This window comes from Carcharodon carcharias, chromosome 7, assembly GCF_017639515.1.
Source record: "Carcharodon carcharias isolate sCarCar2 chromosome 7, sCarCar2.pri, whole genome shotgun sequence".
Classification (NCBI taxonomy): domain Eukaryota; kingdom Metazoa; phylum Chordata; class Chondrichthyes; order Lamniformes; family Lamnidae; genus Carcharodon; species Carcharodon carcharias.
This window is the reverse complement of record NC_054473.1, coordinates 154,859,086-154,877,417: the sequence shown is the minus strand read 5'-3', so window position 1 is coordinate 154,877,417 and position 18,332 is coordinate 154,859,086. Positions and strand designations below refer to the sequence as shown.

Below are 18,332 nucleotides of genomic sequence, written 5' to 3'. Positions count from 1 at the left end.
AACTGTCCCTCTTGTGCCTTTAACTTACATTTCCAAATGCTACATCTTGATGCTGTCCCCCTCTCCCCCGTCTCACTGGCACTGGCATTGGAGACAGTCTAATGACTCTGCTGTCTTGTTAGCCTTGATGACCTTGGCGGTCGTCCTCTGGCCAGTGAGCCTGTGCTGATCCCGGCTGGGAGGGAGCAGCCAGTGCCATAGTTGACATTTCCCCAGTCATTGCAGCCTCATCAGATGCCACAGTCACCAGCGGAGGAGTAGAGAAGCTGCTGCTGTCATCCAGAGCGCACTGAGAGGAGCCCGCAGAGATGACACTCAGCTCGTGTGCCAACGTGATGTCACTCTGGACCTCCCTGCTCACCATTCATGGACGGGCACCTAAATGGGATACTGGATGCCTCATCTATCTCCCACACTGGCACTGACCACCTGAGGTCATTGTGTGAGGGCTTGCAGGTCCGAGCACAACCCCAGGAACTCATGCTGTTCCTGGAGCTGCCTTTCCATGAGAGTCACCACTCTCTCAATGAGGGAGGCAGCGCACTCAGCCATGAAGGTCCATGCAGTACTCATGCTCCTTATGGATTCCTCCACAACGGAGACCATGGCACACAGGCCCTCATGGATCTCCGCCAGATCCTCCCACAAATCCCGCTGGACATCCACTACCTGCCGCCTAATGGATGACTCCAGAGGCTCATCATCTGCCTCCTCTGACTGCTGGCACCCTGCACACTTTCTGCTTTTGCCTGCACCTTAAATGAGCGTGAAGTGCCCTCAACAATGTGCACCGACATTCTAGCTGCCGATCTAATGCCCACCAAGGTGCTGGTATCTGCGCTGGTGCCTGGTTCAGAGAGCAGGTGTGACGCAGGTGCAAATGAAGCCCCGCAGTCCTCAGCCATCAGGGATGGCCCTTTGGGGTCCAGAGAGCAAGTGTGTGCTGGCAAATCTAAAAGGGAGAACAAGGACATGTCATTAGTTAAAGTCATCACACTGTCACTGTGCATGCTGGCACACTAGTGAGACAATGGAGATCTGCATCATGGTGCCATCATCTTTCAATGATCAATGGGGACTCCAGGTTTGAGGCTCCCATCAATAAAGAGACTTCACTAGAATGGATGCACAATCCAAAACTCTCACCTCTGTGCACTACACTCTCACCCTTGCCTGGCATCCCCACCTCTCCACGCTTGGTTGCACGTGGATGTGTCGGCTCTCCAGCTCAAGGGCGTCCTGCTCGTACCTGGTGAGCACCAGCAGGTTGGATGGGGCCTCCACCTGTAAGTGAGCTCTCCAATTGGTTATGGCTTGTCTTCTCCTGAAAGGACAGAGGAGCATTGATTAGTCCACTCTCTATCTGCAGCGCCATTGCAGCCTGGCCAACCCCAGCTGAGGAACACCTCACAGGGCACATCCAAGTCATGGCTCTCGAGCCGCAAAGCATTCAGTTCAAGCAGCCAGGGCTCATCCCGTTGGCCAGCTCCAGCGTCACTGACAGTTGGCACTCAGACTCTAGCACTCCTCAGGTCCACAGGGGGCGGCCACATCTTAACACTTCTGCACACTGACCCATGCCAACATGGCACTCACCCTTCATGAGCACAGCAGGTCATTGAGCCTCTTCCAGCACTGCACCCATGTGTGCCGCACCATGTCATGGCTGCTAACCAGTGCTGCCACCTCCTCCCAAGCCCTCTTTGTGAGGTGTGGTGGCCTCCTCCTCCCATCTCTTGGGACAAAGGTGTCCCTCCTGACAGCTACCTCCTCCAGCAGGATGGCAAGGTACTCATCCCAAAAGGGGAGGCTGAGTGCCCACCCGACATGCCCTCCCACCTGGCGTCTCCAGCCTCACTTGACTCCAACACTTTGCTAACGCAGATCAGGCATTCTTCAATTGCAGCTGCGCCGTCAGGTTGCTATTGAACCCAGCAGCTGACAGGCCCCCACCCCTGCTCGGCCCTTTCCGACCAGTGAGGAACCACGTTTTATGCTGGGCAGGCCTTAATTGGCCTGCCAGTGTGAAATCGCAATCGGGGGCCAATCACGGGCAGCGGCCTATTTCTCGGCTGCTCCTGGGCCCACCAATCGGATGTGTCCATCAAGGGTAAAACTCAGGCCATAAAGTTAGTGTGCTATTTAAAACCTAGTTACTCTATTTAAAATCAAGTTACAGGGACTGTGGCATAGCAGTAATGTTACTGGATTAGTAACCCAGATTACAAAGGCCTAGATAAATGATGTAAGGATATGGGTTCAAATCCCACCATAGCAACTGGTGGAATTTATCTTCAATTAATTAATAAAAGTGAGTCTCAGTCATGGCAAAAATGACATTATTGGATTATCTGATGCATTAATGCTGTTTTGGAGAAAGAAATCTTCCATCCTTATCTAGTCTGCTTACTTGTGACTGCAGGCCCACACAATGTGGCTGACTCTTCACTGAAATGGCTTACCAAGCCACTCAATTGCATCAAACCATGCCAGAAAAGTCAAAAAGAAATAAAACTGGATGAAGTACCCAGCACCAACCTAGGCACCAGAAGCAACAACAGCACACACCTCCCAGTCAACCTTGCAAAGACCTCCTTACTAACTTCTGGGGGCTTGTGCCAAAATTGGGACAGCTGTACCATAGACTAGCCAAGCAACTTATGAACATGGAGCAGAAATGGGCCATTCGGCCCCTCAAGCCTGCTGTGCCATTCAATAAGATCATGGCTGATTTATTTGTGTACCCCAGGTAACCTTTGATTCTTTTGCCTAACAAGAATCTATCCACCCCCGCCTTAAAAATATTCAATCATCCCACCTCCACCACATTCTGAGGCAGAGAGTAGCAAAGTCAGACATCTGAGAAAAAATTCTCCTCATCTCTATCCTAAAAAGCAACCCCTAATTTTAAAACAGTGCCCACGAGTGTGGGAGCGTGGGAACACGTGCCGGGGCCCAGTCATGGGGAACCAGAGTGCTGGGCCCCAGCGGCAGGAAACCATGGTGCCATGGCTGCGGGGAGGAGAGGCTGGTTGCGAGGCCTAGGAGAGAGATGCTGTGGAGCCTAGGGTTGGAGGAAGTGGGTGGAGAAGAGGCTGACTGGCGTGTGTGGTATATTCATTGAATCATATATTACAGCCAATGTCCCAGGCACCTCCATCATGGCTGGTGCCATCAGACCTGGCAGCACAGTGGTATATGGTAAAGAGGGAGTGATGCTGGAAGTCCTCAACATTGACTTTGGAACCCATGAAGTCTCATGGCATCAGATCAAACATAGGCAAGGAAACCTTCTGCCAATTACACCTACTTCCCTCCCTCAGCTGATAAATCAGTAATTCTTCATGTTGAACACCATTTGGAAGAAGCACTGAGTGTAGCAAAGGCACATAATGTTCTCTGGATGAAGGTCTTCAATGTCCAGCACAAAGAATGGCACAGTTGCACTTCTACTGACTGAGCTGGCTGTGAAAAACATTACATTGCTGTAGTGTTTCCATCCCTCCCTCCGCCTCAAACCTAAAAAAAAAGGGAGTAAGAGGCAGTGCCTTCAGGAGTGCACCAGATCTGCGAGGGACACTCTTCTGAAAGTGGATTTTAAAGAAAAGGCAGCTGGTTTGTGAGTAAATCCTGGGAGCAGACTTGGAGGGAGGAGCACCGGATTGGTGAGTATAAATCTAGCTTACTCTCGGGGATTCACGGCCTTGTCTCAAGGGAGCAGACTTGGAGGGAGGAGCACCGGAGAGGTGAGTATAAATCTAGCTTATCTCGGGGATTCGCGGCCTTGTCTCCAGGGAGCAGACTCAGAGGGAGGAGCACCAGAGCAGTGAGTATAATCTAGCTTATCTCAGGGATTCGTGGCCTTGTCTCTAGGGAGCAGACTTGGAGGGAGGAGCACCGGAGCAGTGACCTCAGGGCACAGAGTAACTGAGGCCAAAACTGAAAAATTGACATCACAGGGAAGCTGTGACCTGATTGGTTGGTAGAAAATCTGCACCAAATTTGAAAAAAAAACACTGCAAAGCTAATTAATAAATTAATTATCTAAGTAGAGATGGTTGGGCAGGTGATGTACTGTAGCTGTATGATGTGGGAGCTGGCAGATCCCATTGCGAGCCGCAGTGACCACATCTGCAGCAAGTGTTGGTTGCTGGAGGAACTCCGGCTCAGAATTGATGAGCTGGAGTTCGAGCTCCAGACGCTGCAGCACATCCGGGAGGGAGAGAGTTACCTGGACGCTTTGTATCAGGAGGCGGTCACACCCGGTAGATTAAGTACCTCAAGTCTGGTCAGTGGTCAGGGTCAGCAGGGTATGACTGCAAGTGAGACATGTATAGGGATCCTGTGTTCAGGAAAAGAGGAGCCTCAGCTCTTGACCTTGGCCAACAGGTATGAGGTACTTGCTCCCTGTGTGGATGAGGAAGAGGGCTGTAGGGAAGATGAGCCAGCTGACCACAGCACCGTGGCATAGGAGGCCATTCAAGAGGGGGGAGCAAAGAGACAAGTGGTAGTTGTAGGGGATTCTATAATTAGGGGAATTGACAGCATCCTTTGTAAGCAGGATCGAGAGTCCCGCATGGTATTTTGCCTGCCCGGTGCCAGGGTGAGGGACATCTCTGACCGGCTTGAAAGGATATTGGAGAGGGAGGGGGAGGATCCAATTGTTGTGGTCCACGTCAGGACAAATAACATAGGTAAAACTAGGAAAGAGGACCTGTTTGGAGATTATCAGGAACTAGGAACTAAATTAAAGAACAGGTCCTCAAGGGTTATAATCTTCGGATTACTACCCAAGCCACGTGCAAATTGGCATAGGGATGCGAGAATAAGGGAAGTAAACACGTGGCTGAAGGAGTGGTGCGGGAAAAGAGGGGTTCCATTTCGTGGGGCACTGGCGTCAGTACTGGAACAGGAGGGATCTGTACCATTGGGATGGTCTCCACCTGAACCGATCTGGGACCAATGTTCTAGCGAAAAGGGTAAATAGGGTGGTCAACAGGACTTTAAACTAGAAAGTGGGGGGAAGGGAAGAGTAAAACTCCAAGAAGTAGGACTAATGGGAAACAAAGCAGCAGGTTAGTGTGTGGGGGGGTGGATTCAACTTCATGGAAAATTATGAAAAACTGAAAAGAAAGGAGAGCCCAGGAGAGGCTATTAAAGTCTCCAGAACACAAAATAAGACAGAGTGTTTGGAAAGGGCTTAGGAATCTAACTTCAAGCACATCAGATAAAGGGACGACAATGAGAAAGAGGACGGGAAATACAGGACTGAAGGTGTTGTATCTGAATGCACGCAGTAAACGAAATAAGGTAAATGAGCTTACGGCGCAGATTGAAATTGGCAGGTATGATGTGGTGGGCATCACGGAGACCTGGCTGCAAGGGGATCAGGACTGGGAGCTAAATATCCAAGGATGTACATCCTATCGAAAAGATAGGCAGGTTGGCAGAGGGGGTGGGGTTGCTTTGTTAGTAAGAAATGAAATTAAATTGATAGCAAGAAATGATGTAAGGTCAGATGGTGTAGAATCTGTGTGGGTAGAGTTGAGGAACCGCAAAGGTAAAAAAAACCATAATGGGAGTTATGTACAGGCCTCCAAACAGTAGTCAGGATGTGGGGCACAAGATACACCAGGAGATAGAAAAGATGTGTAAGAAAGGCAAGGTTACAGTGATCATGGGGGATTTCAATATGCAGGTAGACTGGGAAAATCAGGTTGGTAGTGGATCCCAAGAAAAGGAATTTGTGGAATGTCCACGAGATGGCTTTTTGGAGCAGCTTGTGGTGGAGCCCACTAGGGAACAGGCAATTCTAGATTTAGTGATGTGTAATGAGGTAGATTTGATAAGGGTGCTTAAGGTGAAGAAATTCTTAGGAGGAAGTGACCATAATATGATAGAATTTACCCTGCAATTTGAGAGGAAAAAGCTGGAATCAGATGTAATGGTATTACAGTTGAATAAAGGCAACTACAGAGGCATGAGGGAGGAGCTGGCCAGAATTGACTGGGAGATGAGCCTAGCAGGAAAGACAGTGGAACACCAATGACAGGAATTTCTGGGAGTAATTTGGGAGACACAGCAAAAATTCATCCCTAGGAAGAAGAAGCATACTAAAGGGAGGACGAGGCAACCATGGCTGACAAGGGAAGTCAGGGACAGCATAAAAACTAAAGAGAAAGCATACAATGCAGCGAAGAGCAGTGGGAAACCAGGGGATTGGAAAGCCTATAAAGATCAACAGAGGACAACTAAAAAAGAAATAAGGAGTGAAAAGATTAAATATGAGGGTAAACTAGCCAGTAATATAAAAGAAGATTGCAAGAGTTTTTTTAGATATATAAAGGGTAAGAGAGAGGCAAAAGTGGACATTGAGCCGCTGGAAAATGACGCTGGAGAAGTAGTAGTGGGGAACAAAGAAATAGCGGAGGAACTGAATAGGTTCTTTGCATCAGTCTTCACAGTGGAAGACACGAGTGACATCTCCAAAGTTCAAGAGAGTCGGGGGGCAGAGGTGAGTATGGTGGCCATTACCAAGGAGAAGGTGCTAGGAAAACTGAAAGATCTGAAGGTAGATAAATCACCTGGACCAGATGGATTACACCCCAGAGTTCTAAAGGAGATAGCTGAAGAGATAGTGGAGGCGTTAGTGGTGATCTTTCAGGAATCACTGGAGTCGGGGAGGGTCCCAGAGGACTGGAAAATCGCTAATGTAACTCCCCCCATTTAGGAAGGGAGTGAGGCAAAAGACGGGAAATTACAGGCCGATTAGCCTGACCTCGGTCGTTGGTAAGATTTTAGAGTCCATTATTAAGGATGAGATTTCAGAATACTTGGAAGTGCATGGTAGAATAGGGCAAAGTCAGCATGGTTTCATCAAGGGGAGGTCATGCCTGACAAAACTGTTAGAATTCTTTGAGGAGGTAACGAGTAGGTTAGACAGAGGAGAACCAATGGATGTTATCTACTTGGACTTCCAGAAGTCCTTTGACAAGGTGCCGCACAGGAGGCTGCTCAGTAAGATAAGAGCCCATGGTGTTAGAGGCAAGGTACTAGCATTGATAGAAGATTGGCTGTTTGACAGGAGGCAGACAGTGCGGATAAGGGGGTCCTTCCCAGGATGGCGACTGGTGACTAGTGGAGTTCCGCAGGGGTCAGTGTTGGGACCACAACTTTTCACTTTATACATTAATGATCTAGATGAAGGAACTGAGGGTATCCTGGCTAAGTTTGCAGATGATAGAAAGATACGTGGAGGGACAGGTAGTATTGAGGAGGTGGGGAGGCTGCAGAGGGATTTGAACAGGTTAGGAGAATGGGCAAAGAAGTGGCAGATGGAATACAACGTGGGGAAGTGTGAGGTTATGCACTTTGGTAGGAAGAATAGAGGCATAGACTATTTTCTAAATGAGGAGAGAATTCAGAAATCTGGAGTGCAAAGGGACCTGGGAGTCCTAGTCCAGGATTCTCTTAAGGTTAACCTGCAGGTTGAGTCGGTAGTTAGGAAGGCAAATGCAATGTTGGCATTTATTTCGAGAGGACTAGAATATAAAAGCAGGGATGTGCTGCTGAGGCTTTATAAGGCTCTGGTCAGACCACATTTAGAATATTGTGAGCAATTTTGGGTCCCGTATCTCAGGAAGGATGTGCTGGCCTGGGGAGGGTTCTGAGGAGGTTCACGAGAATGATCCAAGGAATGAAAGGCTTAACATATGAAGAACGTTTGAGGACTCTGGGTCTATACTCGATGGAGTTTAGAAGGATGAGAGGGGATCTGATTGAAACTTACAGAATACTGAAAGGCCTGGATAGAGTGGACATGGGGAAGATGTTTCTATTAGTAGGAGAGACTAGGACCCGAGGGCACAGCCTCAGAGTAAAGGGAAGACCTTTTAGAACAAAGACGAGGAGAATCTTCTGTAGCCAGAGAGTGGTGAATCTATGGAATTCATTGCCACAGAAGGCTGTGGAGACCAGGTCATTGAGTGTATTTAAGACAGAGATAGATAGGTTCTTGATTGGTAAGGGGATCAAAGGTTATGGGGAGAAGTTGGGAGAATGGGGTTGAGAAACTTATCAGCCATGATTGAATGGCGGAGCAGGCTCGATGGGCCGAATGGCCTAATTTCTCCTCCTATGTCTTATGGTCTTATGTTCTGAAGGACATATCTGTTAGGCTGGGCATATGGCAGGTGCTGAGGGAACCTCCTTGTGAGGACCTCGGCATCACTGCTGCCAGTCTTCAGTCAACTCGATTCACTCCATGTTATATCAAAAAATAGCTGAAAGCACTGGAAAGGCAATCAGCCCTGACAACATCTCAGCAATAGTACTGAACACTTCTGCTCCAGATCTAGTTGTGCCCATAGCCAAGTAGTTCCAATGCAGTGACAACACTGGCATCTACGCAACAAGATGGAAAATTGCCAAGGTATATCCTGTCCACAAAAAATGTTCAAATCCAACCTGGCCAATTACTGCCCCCTTACCAGCAAGTGATGGAAGGTGTCATCGACAGTGCTGTTAAACAGCACTCACACAGCAACAACCTGCTCACCAATCCTCAATTTGGGTACAATCAGAGCAGCTTGGCTTCTGACCTCATTACAGCTTTTGTCCAAACTTGAACAAAATAGCTGAAATCAAGAAGTGAGGTGACTTTGAGATTAAGGCATCATTTGACCAGTGTGGTATCAAGGAGCCCTAGCAAAATTGAAATTAATAGGAATCAGGGAGTCATACTTAGCATAGAGAAAAATGATAGCGTTGTTGGAGAGCAATCATCTCAGCCCCAGGACATCACTGCAGGAATTTCTAAGGGCCAGCATAAGGTCAGAAGTGGGGATGTTCGCTGATGATTGTACGATGTTCAGCACCATTCGCGACTCCTCAGATACTGCAGCAGGTCATGTCCATATTCAGCAAGACCTGGACAACATTTAGGCTTGGGCATGGGAGCACCACCACTTGCAAATTGCACTCCAAGCCACTCACCATCCGGACTTGTAACTATATCACTGTTCCTTAATTGTCGTTCCCAAACAGCACTGGGGGTGTACTGCAGCGGTTCAAGAAGGTGGCTCATCACTAATTTCTCAAGGGCAATTAGGGATGGACAACAAATGCTGGCCTTGCCAATGACACTCACATCCCATGAAAGAATAAGAAGATCATTCAACAAGTTGCAATTTTCTCCAGGGTTTTTAAAAATGAAATTTAGAACGTTAGAGCAGAAGTTCTAGTCAATTCATTATTGCAAGCAAGTCTACAAGGCAGCATTGCAGAATCTTGACAGTGCACCCTATGGAGGAGTGCAGACTGAATGAAAGCAACTTTGGGATTTCTGGGTTATCCTGTGCATGTCTAAACTCCTAAAGTTGCTGTCGCTTTCAGGGGTGTAATGACAGTGAATATTGTCAGTTTCACGCAGATTAGCAGTGCAAAATTCAGGCCATTAATTACTGGCCCTTAATAGTTGTAGCAGGAGTCTTCTTTAGTAACAGCATAAATCCAGGAATTTCACAATTGGCATTAATTTGCAAAGAATTGGACCTCATAGCATTCATCTCACCAGTGCATCCTGAATGATGCAACATTTACTCTCAATTTTTAATCTACCAAAATGGCGTTTTTTTAAAAAATGCTAATAATATGTCATTGAATGATGCAAGATCCCAATGATTTCTGGCCCAGTATGTAGATTTTTTTTATGTGTAATTCGTGGCTCAAAGTCAAATGTTTTTTTGCGTACAATTGCATATTTTTTTTTGCATTTTCTTCAGAGCTGGCAAACTTTGCAAGTAACTAAATTAACTGACGATGGAAATATTGTTTGCACCGTTTTTCTCTTGCCTCGGCCGAAAAGCTCTGCAAAAAAAAAATGACTTAGGTTTTCTGCAGAGCGACTCCTAGCGAGGCACACAAAATTGGTTGAGTGAATTGTTGCATCATTCAAGGATGTACTTCGTGGTGAGATGAATGGATGGGATGCGAGCGTGACGCTCTGAAGAAGGGGCGCGGAGGCGGCTACATTTTCCCAATTGGACTCAAAAGCGAGCAAGCGAAGGGCGGGGGGGGGGGGGATCGCGTTCAGTTTGTACAAGGGCAGCCGCCGCCGCCGCCGTCGTTGCCGGCTTTAGCGGGACAAAAGCAGCACCGCCCCCCCACCCAACCCAAAAAAAAAACAAAATAAAAGGGACCGAGTGAATTTTTTTTTGTCATTTCTTCAGAGGACCGGCCACCGCGCCTCAGACTGACTCACATGGCCAACCTGAAGAAGAGGGGCTCGGGCGCGCTGCGGGAGCAGGAGGAAGAGGATGGGCAGCTGAAGGAGAGCATGCTGGCGGCCAGTGCGAACGGGGAGCCGGGGCTGGCCCCGGGCCGGGACAGCTCGCCCGCCGCCCGGGAGCGGCAGGCGGACTCGGGCGTCGCCCTGAAGCGGACCATCACCCTGCGGAGCGGCGTGGCCATCATCGTGGGGACCATCATCGGCTCGGGCATCTTCATCACCCCCACCGGGGTGGTGCGGGAGGCGGGCTCGGTGGGCTTCTCCCTCATCATCTGGGCGGTGTGCGGCGTCTTCTCCACCATCGGGGCGCTCTGCTACGCCGAGCTGGGCACCACCATCGTCAAGTCGGGGGGCGACTACGCCTACATCCTCGAGGTGTACGGCTCGGTCATGGCTTTCCTCAAACTCTGGATCGAGCTGCTCATCATCCGGCCCAGTTCCCAGTACATCGTGGCGCTGGTCTTCGCCACCTACATCATCAAACCCGCCTTCCCCGACTGTGCCGTGCCCGAGAGCGGAGCCAAGCTGGTGGCTTGTCTGTGCATCTGTGAGTATCGAGGCGGCAGCAGCAGCAGCTCCTCACACTTCACCTACACTCAACCCTGCCTGTCACTGGGGAATTGGGCAGGGAGAGGGAAGCCTGTCACTGGGGAATTGGGCAGGGAGAGGGAAGCCTGTCACTGGGGAATTGGGCAGGGAGAAGGAAGCCTGACACTGGGGAATTGGGCAGGGAGAGGGAAGCCTGACACTCGGGAATTGGGCAGGGAGAGGGAAGCCTGACACTCGGGAATTGGGCAGGGAGAGGAAGCCTGACACTCGGGAATTGGGCAGGGAGAGGGAAGCCTGACACTCGGGAATTGGGCAGGGAGAGGGAAGCCTGACACTCGGGAATTGGGCAGGGAGAGGGAAGCCTGACACTCGGGAATTGGGCAGGGAGAGGGAACCTGACACTCGGGAATTGGGCAGGGAGAGGGAACCTGACACTCGGGAATTGGGCAGGGAGAGGGAAGCCTGACATCGGGAATTGGGCAGGGAGAGGGGAGGGGGGCACTCAGCGTTTTCTTTTAGCAATTCGCAATGGCTTACACATTTAATTTATTTTTAAATCAGCACTGAGCATTTTCACTTGTAATTTTGATTGACCTACTTAAAATAATGCAAGCAATACAATGCCGTTAAATGGCACGTTTACTAAACCATGGTGTTACTGCGCGTTATTGTGGGTTTTTTCTTTTACAAAACTTCCCCTTTCCAAAATTGCAGGTCGGCTTGAGCTTATTGATTATTTTTTATGGTGCTTCTTTATTGCTACTATTTGCCAGCACGTGTTACACCGGACCAACGTGCCGAGTGATCTCTTCCTGTTTCATTTCTGCCATTTAAACATATGGCTGTGTTTCCACATTTGTTCCTTCTCCTTATTTACAACGGCAAACCATCAAATGAATCTCGTCAGTTAGTTTTCTAGACCAGTGATTGTTTGACTTTCTGATGTGAACGGTTGCTCTTTGCCAGCGTGAGCTGAGAACCCAAACCAAATTACACTCGCTCCCTATTATTTTCCACATGACCCAGCTCAAAGATAGGATAGCAGTGTATGAAATAAGATTTTTTTTGTCATACTATCCTTGCCTACACTCTGGTTTGCCAATACACCTGAGGCCTTCTGTAACCAGGGGGCACTGCATGATATATACTGAGTAATTGATTTCAATAGTATCCAAGAGAGAGATCTTTTGGCGCAGAGGGTGATGTCCCTGTCTCGGAGCCAGAAGCTGTGGGTTCTCGGAGGAGAAAATGCATTCATAACGTGGCTGAACAAGTTGAGTATCAACTTGTAGATCTTTCCAAAAATGCCATAACCTGTAGAAGATAATAGCAAACCACTGCACCAACTTGCCTAGCATAACCATAGTCCAATACAGGGAAGTCCATGGTTGCTGATGCCCTTTTAGGGCGTGATACCTGAAGAGAGAAAAAGTATCCAAGAACATTGTTAGGTTATTGTCACACTAATGTGTAGTATGGATTCAGAACAGGTGCAAATCACACTGAGATAATTTAAAATCAGTTTTTAAAACGTGACCTCAAATCTCAGCTAGGTATTAAGTTGCTGGAGCAGAAAATCAGATAGAAATAAGAAGGAAAGTCAGAATCATTTATGTAAATTATGCCCCTGAGCTTCGTTGGGCAGAAATTGCTTATTCCATTACAGTTCCATAGTCACCAGGAATGCTGTGGGACCTTGCCCAGGTGTCATTGTGAGTCTAAGCAATTAAATTTGGTAGGTTATTGGGGTAAGGGCTGGGGGGGTGGTGGGGGGGGCGGTGAAGCACAGACATTCTTCAGCAGAAGCTGTACATTCTACTTCTACCAGTGCTGTAGTAAAAGCTTTTTATTGTCAAGCAGTATACAATAAAGGGAACTAAACTTTATTGTCAAGCAACATACAATAAAAAGAACTAAACTAATATGTTCTTTAATGTGAAGCTATTTTAATTCTGCACTGAAGTTGCCATGCAGCAACTCCCAGGTCAGAGAAAACAGTCAGGGATTTTTCTGTTATTCAAGCCCTGCCCTTGAGTTTGGTTATGTATAAATTATTACACTGCTTCAATTCAGTATCTATGCACCTTTACATTAAAATACTTTATACCCTTGATTTTATGTGGTAGGACCTGACATTCACTTAATAGTTGAACTTTTGCTGTAATCTATTTTTCTTTTTTGTTTGTTAAACTCTGACAACTTCTCTAAATTTATCAAGTTCTTTGGTCTTTTAGTATTGTTTCTCTTTTATTTATAGTATAGCTTCTCTTTTACATTATTTACTAATGCAACAACTACTCTCCGAGGTTGCAGAAGCTAGTTTGCTAGAGTCTATGAACTGGTGAGTTGTCCAGTATCTCACGCGGTGTTTTGCCTCAGTTTAGAGGAGTATCAGAAACTATTTCTCATGGCAGGTGAGAAAGCAAGATATTGTTTTTGTTTGCTATATGTTTGAAAGCAATAGGGAGAAATAAAATCATCAGTATGCTCCAATACATAGCAAAAAGAAGAACCTGGATTTATATCGTGCCTTTCACAACTTCAGGATATACAAAAGCACTTCACAGTCAATTACATACTTTTGAAGTGTGATTATAATGTAGGGAAACACAGCATTTTATAGACAGCAAAATCCCACCAACAGCAGTGAGACAAATGATCATATCTGTTTTATTAATATTGGAATGAACGTTGGTCAGGACACAATGAGAAGCCTGCCATTTTTCTTCCAAGTGCACTAGGACCCTTGACATCCTCCTGAGGATGAAGATAGGGTCTTGGTTTGGCATCTCATCAAAAAATGGCATTTGGTTCCCCTGCTCAATCATTCTACGAGCATCAGAGCATATTACATTAATTTCTGACACAATGCAACATTTGTTACTACATCTAGCAGTGAGGGAGCTGGGAACAGGATGTGCCGACCATCCTCTGCTACTCGATCTGTTTGAGGTTGGCTAATTATGTATATCAGGACTCAGCCAAACTGCAGGTAATTTAGTCACTTAACTCAAAAATTCTTGATTGCAATGCAATTTTGATACAAATGGCAATGTGACAGTGAAGAATCTTGTCATGGCTGTGCTGTGTCAAGTCAGCCACATCTGGACTTTGATCCAGCCCTAAAACCATAAACTACCTCTGCATGTCAGTTGGTAATAAATAGCTGAATAAAGGTACTCTTTAGTTTGCTATGATTTTAATTCTCAACTGTAACTGTCAATGGTATATACCGCTTCCATATCAGAGTAAACATCTTGCACTTCACTACAAAATCTCAATTCAATATCAATATAAGGATGACAAATAAATACCTTAGGCCAGGATTTTACGGTTCCTCCCATCCGGCGGTAGCCTCTGTTCTCCTCCTTAACCCCAGGGCATCAATGATGAAGGTTTATTAGACAAGCGTGTCTATGAATGAAATTTAAAGCATATATTTTTATGTTTTCCATATTGTGAACAGCAGCTGCATAATTATTATGCTTGAGCTGGAAGTTTACATTGCAATTGTAAATTATGCTATTATAGATGAACTTCATCTATAATAGATGGTTATTATCTTCATAGTAAGGAGACCAAAAATGGCCATATTCCTTCATGTATCTTCATAAAGTTGAGTCCACAAAAATGAAGTCTATTATAGATTGATACAATTCTGAGAAGGGAATTTCTCATGAAACCACGAGTTGCAATAAGAGTATAACGTTTGCAAAATAAATGAAGCAGGAAACTTCACTAGCTCTGTACGATTAACCCTTTCTAATATCATATTGATTTATTTGGAGAAACACATGGGCGAGATTTTAACCCACTCAAAACCTACACATTTGCACAGAGTTAACATTGGGCCCACAGCTTTAATTTCACATCTTCCCATGTAATTTTCTTCATTTCCCATATTCCATAAAAGAAAATAGCAGGAGACATTCTTAATACCTTACAGAATCACAGCTATTTCTGACTATTACAGATGCGTTATGAAGGCCAAGGAACCAAAATGTGCAAAGATGAAATACTGTTAAATACTTATTTTGAACCTGTACTTAGTTTACAAGGTCTTAAGCAACCATGATGATAACGTAGCACAAAAGATTTTTAAAAATAAATGCATTCCACTTCAATTTTGATTGACTTCATTAGAAATAGACCAATTTTAAATAAGATACACATTACTGCAAAATTGCTATTTTAAGTGATTAAATTTTGCAGTAGAGTAGCTTTAACAGTCACAGTTACCCACAAGGATTAATATTTCTTGAAATTCCGTGCTCAAAACTAGTATTAATTTAGCTTGAAAACAGTGTAAAAATGTAATTTAGCTTCAATTGGAACTATATTATATATATATATATAAATGAATTCAGGTGTTTTCGCACGTAGCCAAGATGTGCTTTCACTGTAACAAATCAGCTTGAGGTGAATTTGCATTGCCATTACAGCCATTGAAATTTGAGAATAAAGGCATCCTAGAACAAATTTATTCATTATTCTGAGTCTCGGCTGAGGCCTTTTTCTGCAGCCTTGTAAGCTTTCGGAACAGGAGAGTGTAAGGGTTATTAAAAGTACTAATAAAAAAAGACTTTTTTTGAGCAAGGAAGCAAATTTTTCCATAATAGTGGATATCATAGCTTTGTTCAAAACTTTTTCATTAGGTCGTTAGGAATTATGCAGACTTGTCAGTCAGCTGCAAAATCAGTCTTCATTTAATTTTTTGGACGTGCATACGGTTTGTCTGATGCAAGCATAACCCTGTCTTACACACCCATGTAGAATTACTCATACTGGTCATGGTAAAATTGCACGGTGAAGTTGAGGTTAACAAAATCAACATATGCAATGAATAGCTTGTATAAGTTATAAAAATATGAAGTCCTCTGCAATCATATGCAGTAGTGAACTTTTTCACCAGACTGCATTTTCTTCTATTTCTTTTGCACTCTGTCCATTTTAGTAGAACAGAAGGCCACTTATAATAAATACCATGTTCCTTCTCAAGATTTTTTTTATCCATTAGATAGCCTGTACTTTGGTTCTTTCTCCACTAACGGAGATATACTTGCAAATAAGTAGGGTGTAACACCATGCATTTTACCATGCTGTTATTATAAATGTAAATAATTCTATTTTTAAAAATGTATTTGTTCTTGAGATGTGGGCATGAGGCCAGCATTTTGTTTAATTAATTCTTTTTCATATAAATTGGTCATCTTGATTGGTCCATTGCATAAAACCTTTTGATAAAATGAAGTGTATTTCTGTTTCTACTCTTCATTTCATAGCTATACATTTAGAATCCAATATTTTAAGCATGTTGCCATAATTTAAGACAATACATAAAATTGGAATGCAATAATTTGGAACAGCTTTGAAGATTTAATTTGGTTTCTGGGTACTTGTATTATCTAATGTAGTTGTATTCTTTTGTATTTAACTAACAGACAATATGGCATGAAGTCTGAAATTTTGGTGGCAATGCATCAATATCAACAGTGCAACTTTACATTGTGTACTTTGTGGCCTTATTATCCATTGTTTTTACTTCCGGCACTTAGCTTCTTAACTATTTACCTACAACACTTCATCTGACAGCCTGCTTAATAGGTATTAAATCTCACCTTGCAACAAACCAATCTTGATTCAGAGGCAATAGTGCCAATATTGAGCCAAGCTTTCACCATTTAAAAAGTATAATCTTACAAAGATACAAGAATTCAGAATTATTTAGCTGTACCTTGGTTGGCTTCGAAACAAAGCAATATGAGACAATACAATTAGATTTTAAACTCTCCTGTGGCAATGCATCCAGTAGTCAAGACCAATTGCAACCTTTAGGTGAAGTGATAGATAATTTGATTGGAGTGTGCATGCGTAATTCAGTTCCTATTTTATAATCCTTACTTTTCGACATCGATTACAAATTCTGATGATTACATTTAAACATATCATACTGTAATTATACACTGCCACCAGTGGTAGTATAGGGCCTTGAGATAGGGTACTTACAGCATGACCAGTTTACATTCAGAGTTTCATTCATGATAAAATAAGACATAATGTTAAAAGACAATTTTGACAGGGAATCCAGGCAAACTTCATATTTTTAATATAAAATACAAAAATATAAATCTAAAAATAAGGAGATAATCACAGAATCACAGTGTAGAAGAGGCCCTTCGGCCCATCAAGTCTGCCATGACATGTGAGAAACACCTGACCTACCTACCTAATCCCATTTACCAGCACTTGGCCCATAGCTTTGAATGTTATGACATGCCAAGTGCTCATCCAGGTACTTTTTAAAGGATATGAGGCAACCCTCCTCCACCACTCTCCCAGGCAGCGCATTCCAGACCGTCACCACCCTTTGGGTAAAAAAGTTTTTCCTCACATCCCCCCTAAACTTCCTGCCCCTCACCTTGAACTTGTGTCCCCTCATGACTGACCCTTCAACTAAGGGGAACAGCTGTTCCCTATCCACCCTGTCCATGCCTCTCGTAATCTTACACACTTCAATCAGGTCGATGACTGCACTTGACCTTGATTCCCTATGTGTGACAGCACAGAAAACCTCATTTCTATGCATTATGAAATGTTGTCCCAAGAGCATTAATAGCTTTCATAAAATAGTAGTAGTGACAGTAATAAACAATTGTTACAAAACAAGCAGCCTAAATACAAAGCTCTAAATGAATGCCAATTGATCCGCATGAGTTTCTGTCCTACATTTTCCAATGATGTTCAATGTAAGCTTGAGGAAGTGTACCTCATCTCTTGATTAAGCACTTTACATCCTTCTGGACTCAACATTGAGTTCAACAATTTTACACCATAAACACTGCTCCCATTTTTGAATGGCACTTGAGGATGATTCTGATTTTCCATTTATCCGTCCTCCAGACAAATTTTTTTTTTACTTGCCCCGTTATCTCTCTTTTTGCCTTGCTCCATCATCACTTTTGTCATTTTGATTTTTCCTCCCCTTTCTGACCCTTTATGCGTACTTTGCTTAAAACCTGTTACATCTCTAAGTACTCCCAGTTCTAATGAAGGATCATCATTTGAAACTGTAACTCTCTTTCTCTCTCCAGAGATGCTGTCAAATCTACAAAGTATTTCCAGTGTTTTCTGTTTTTCAGTTTTCCAGCAAGCAGCATTTTTTTCTCCTGCTCTGTTACTTATCTAACCTGATGTAAATTTTCCACGATTTAGGTATGCCTCATTTGAAGTTGCATTGCTGCACTTGTGTGGCCAAGATTTTGTAATTAAAATTCTGTTGTTTTTATCCGAATATGGTTTCCTTCACTTCAGATCCTCTTCCAGCTGACTTAAAACCAAGTCCACTAAACACCGTGCTAAATGTTTTCAAACAGATCTAGCAGCTCAAGACTGGGCATTCATGAGGCACTGTGGGCCATCAGCAGCAGCATTGTACTCGAAAGCAATCTGTAACCACATGGCCCAGCATATTTCCCCCCATTCTACTATTACCACC

General features: G+C 44.6%; 1 protein-coding gene across 1 annotated transcript in view; it reads left to right on the top strand.

Annotated features, from left to right (window-relative positions):
- Positions 1–10,172: 10,172 nt before the first annotated feature.
- The window catches only part of slc7a5 (solute carrier family 7 member 5), an 88,141-nt gene continuing 79,981 nt past the window's right edge, over positions 10,173–18,332 (top strand). The window contains exon 1 of the mRNA XM_041191165.1: positions 10,173–10,835. Within this exon, the coding sequence (XP_041047099.1) occupies positions 10,262–10,835 (574 nt within the window). The 5' untranslated portion in view covers positions 10,173–10,261. The remainder of the gene's footprint in view (positions 10,836–18,332) is intronic.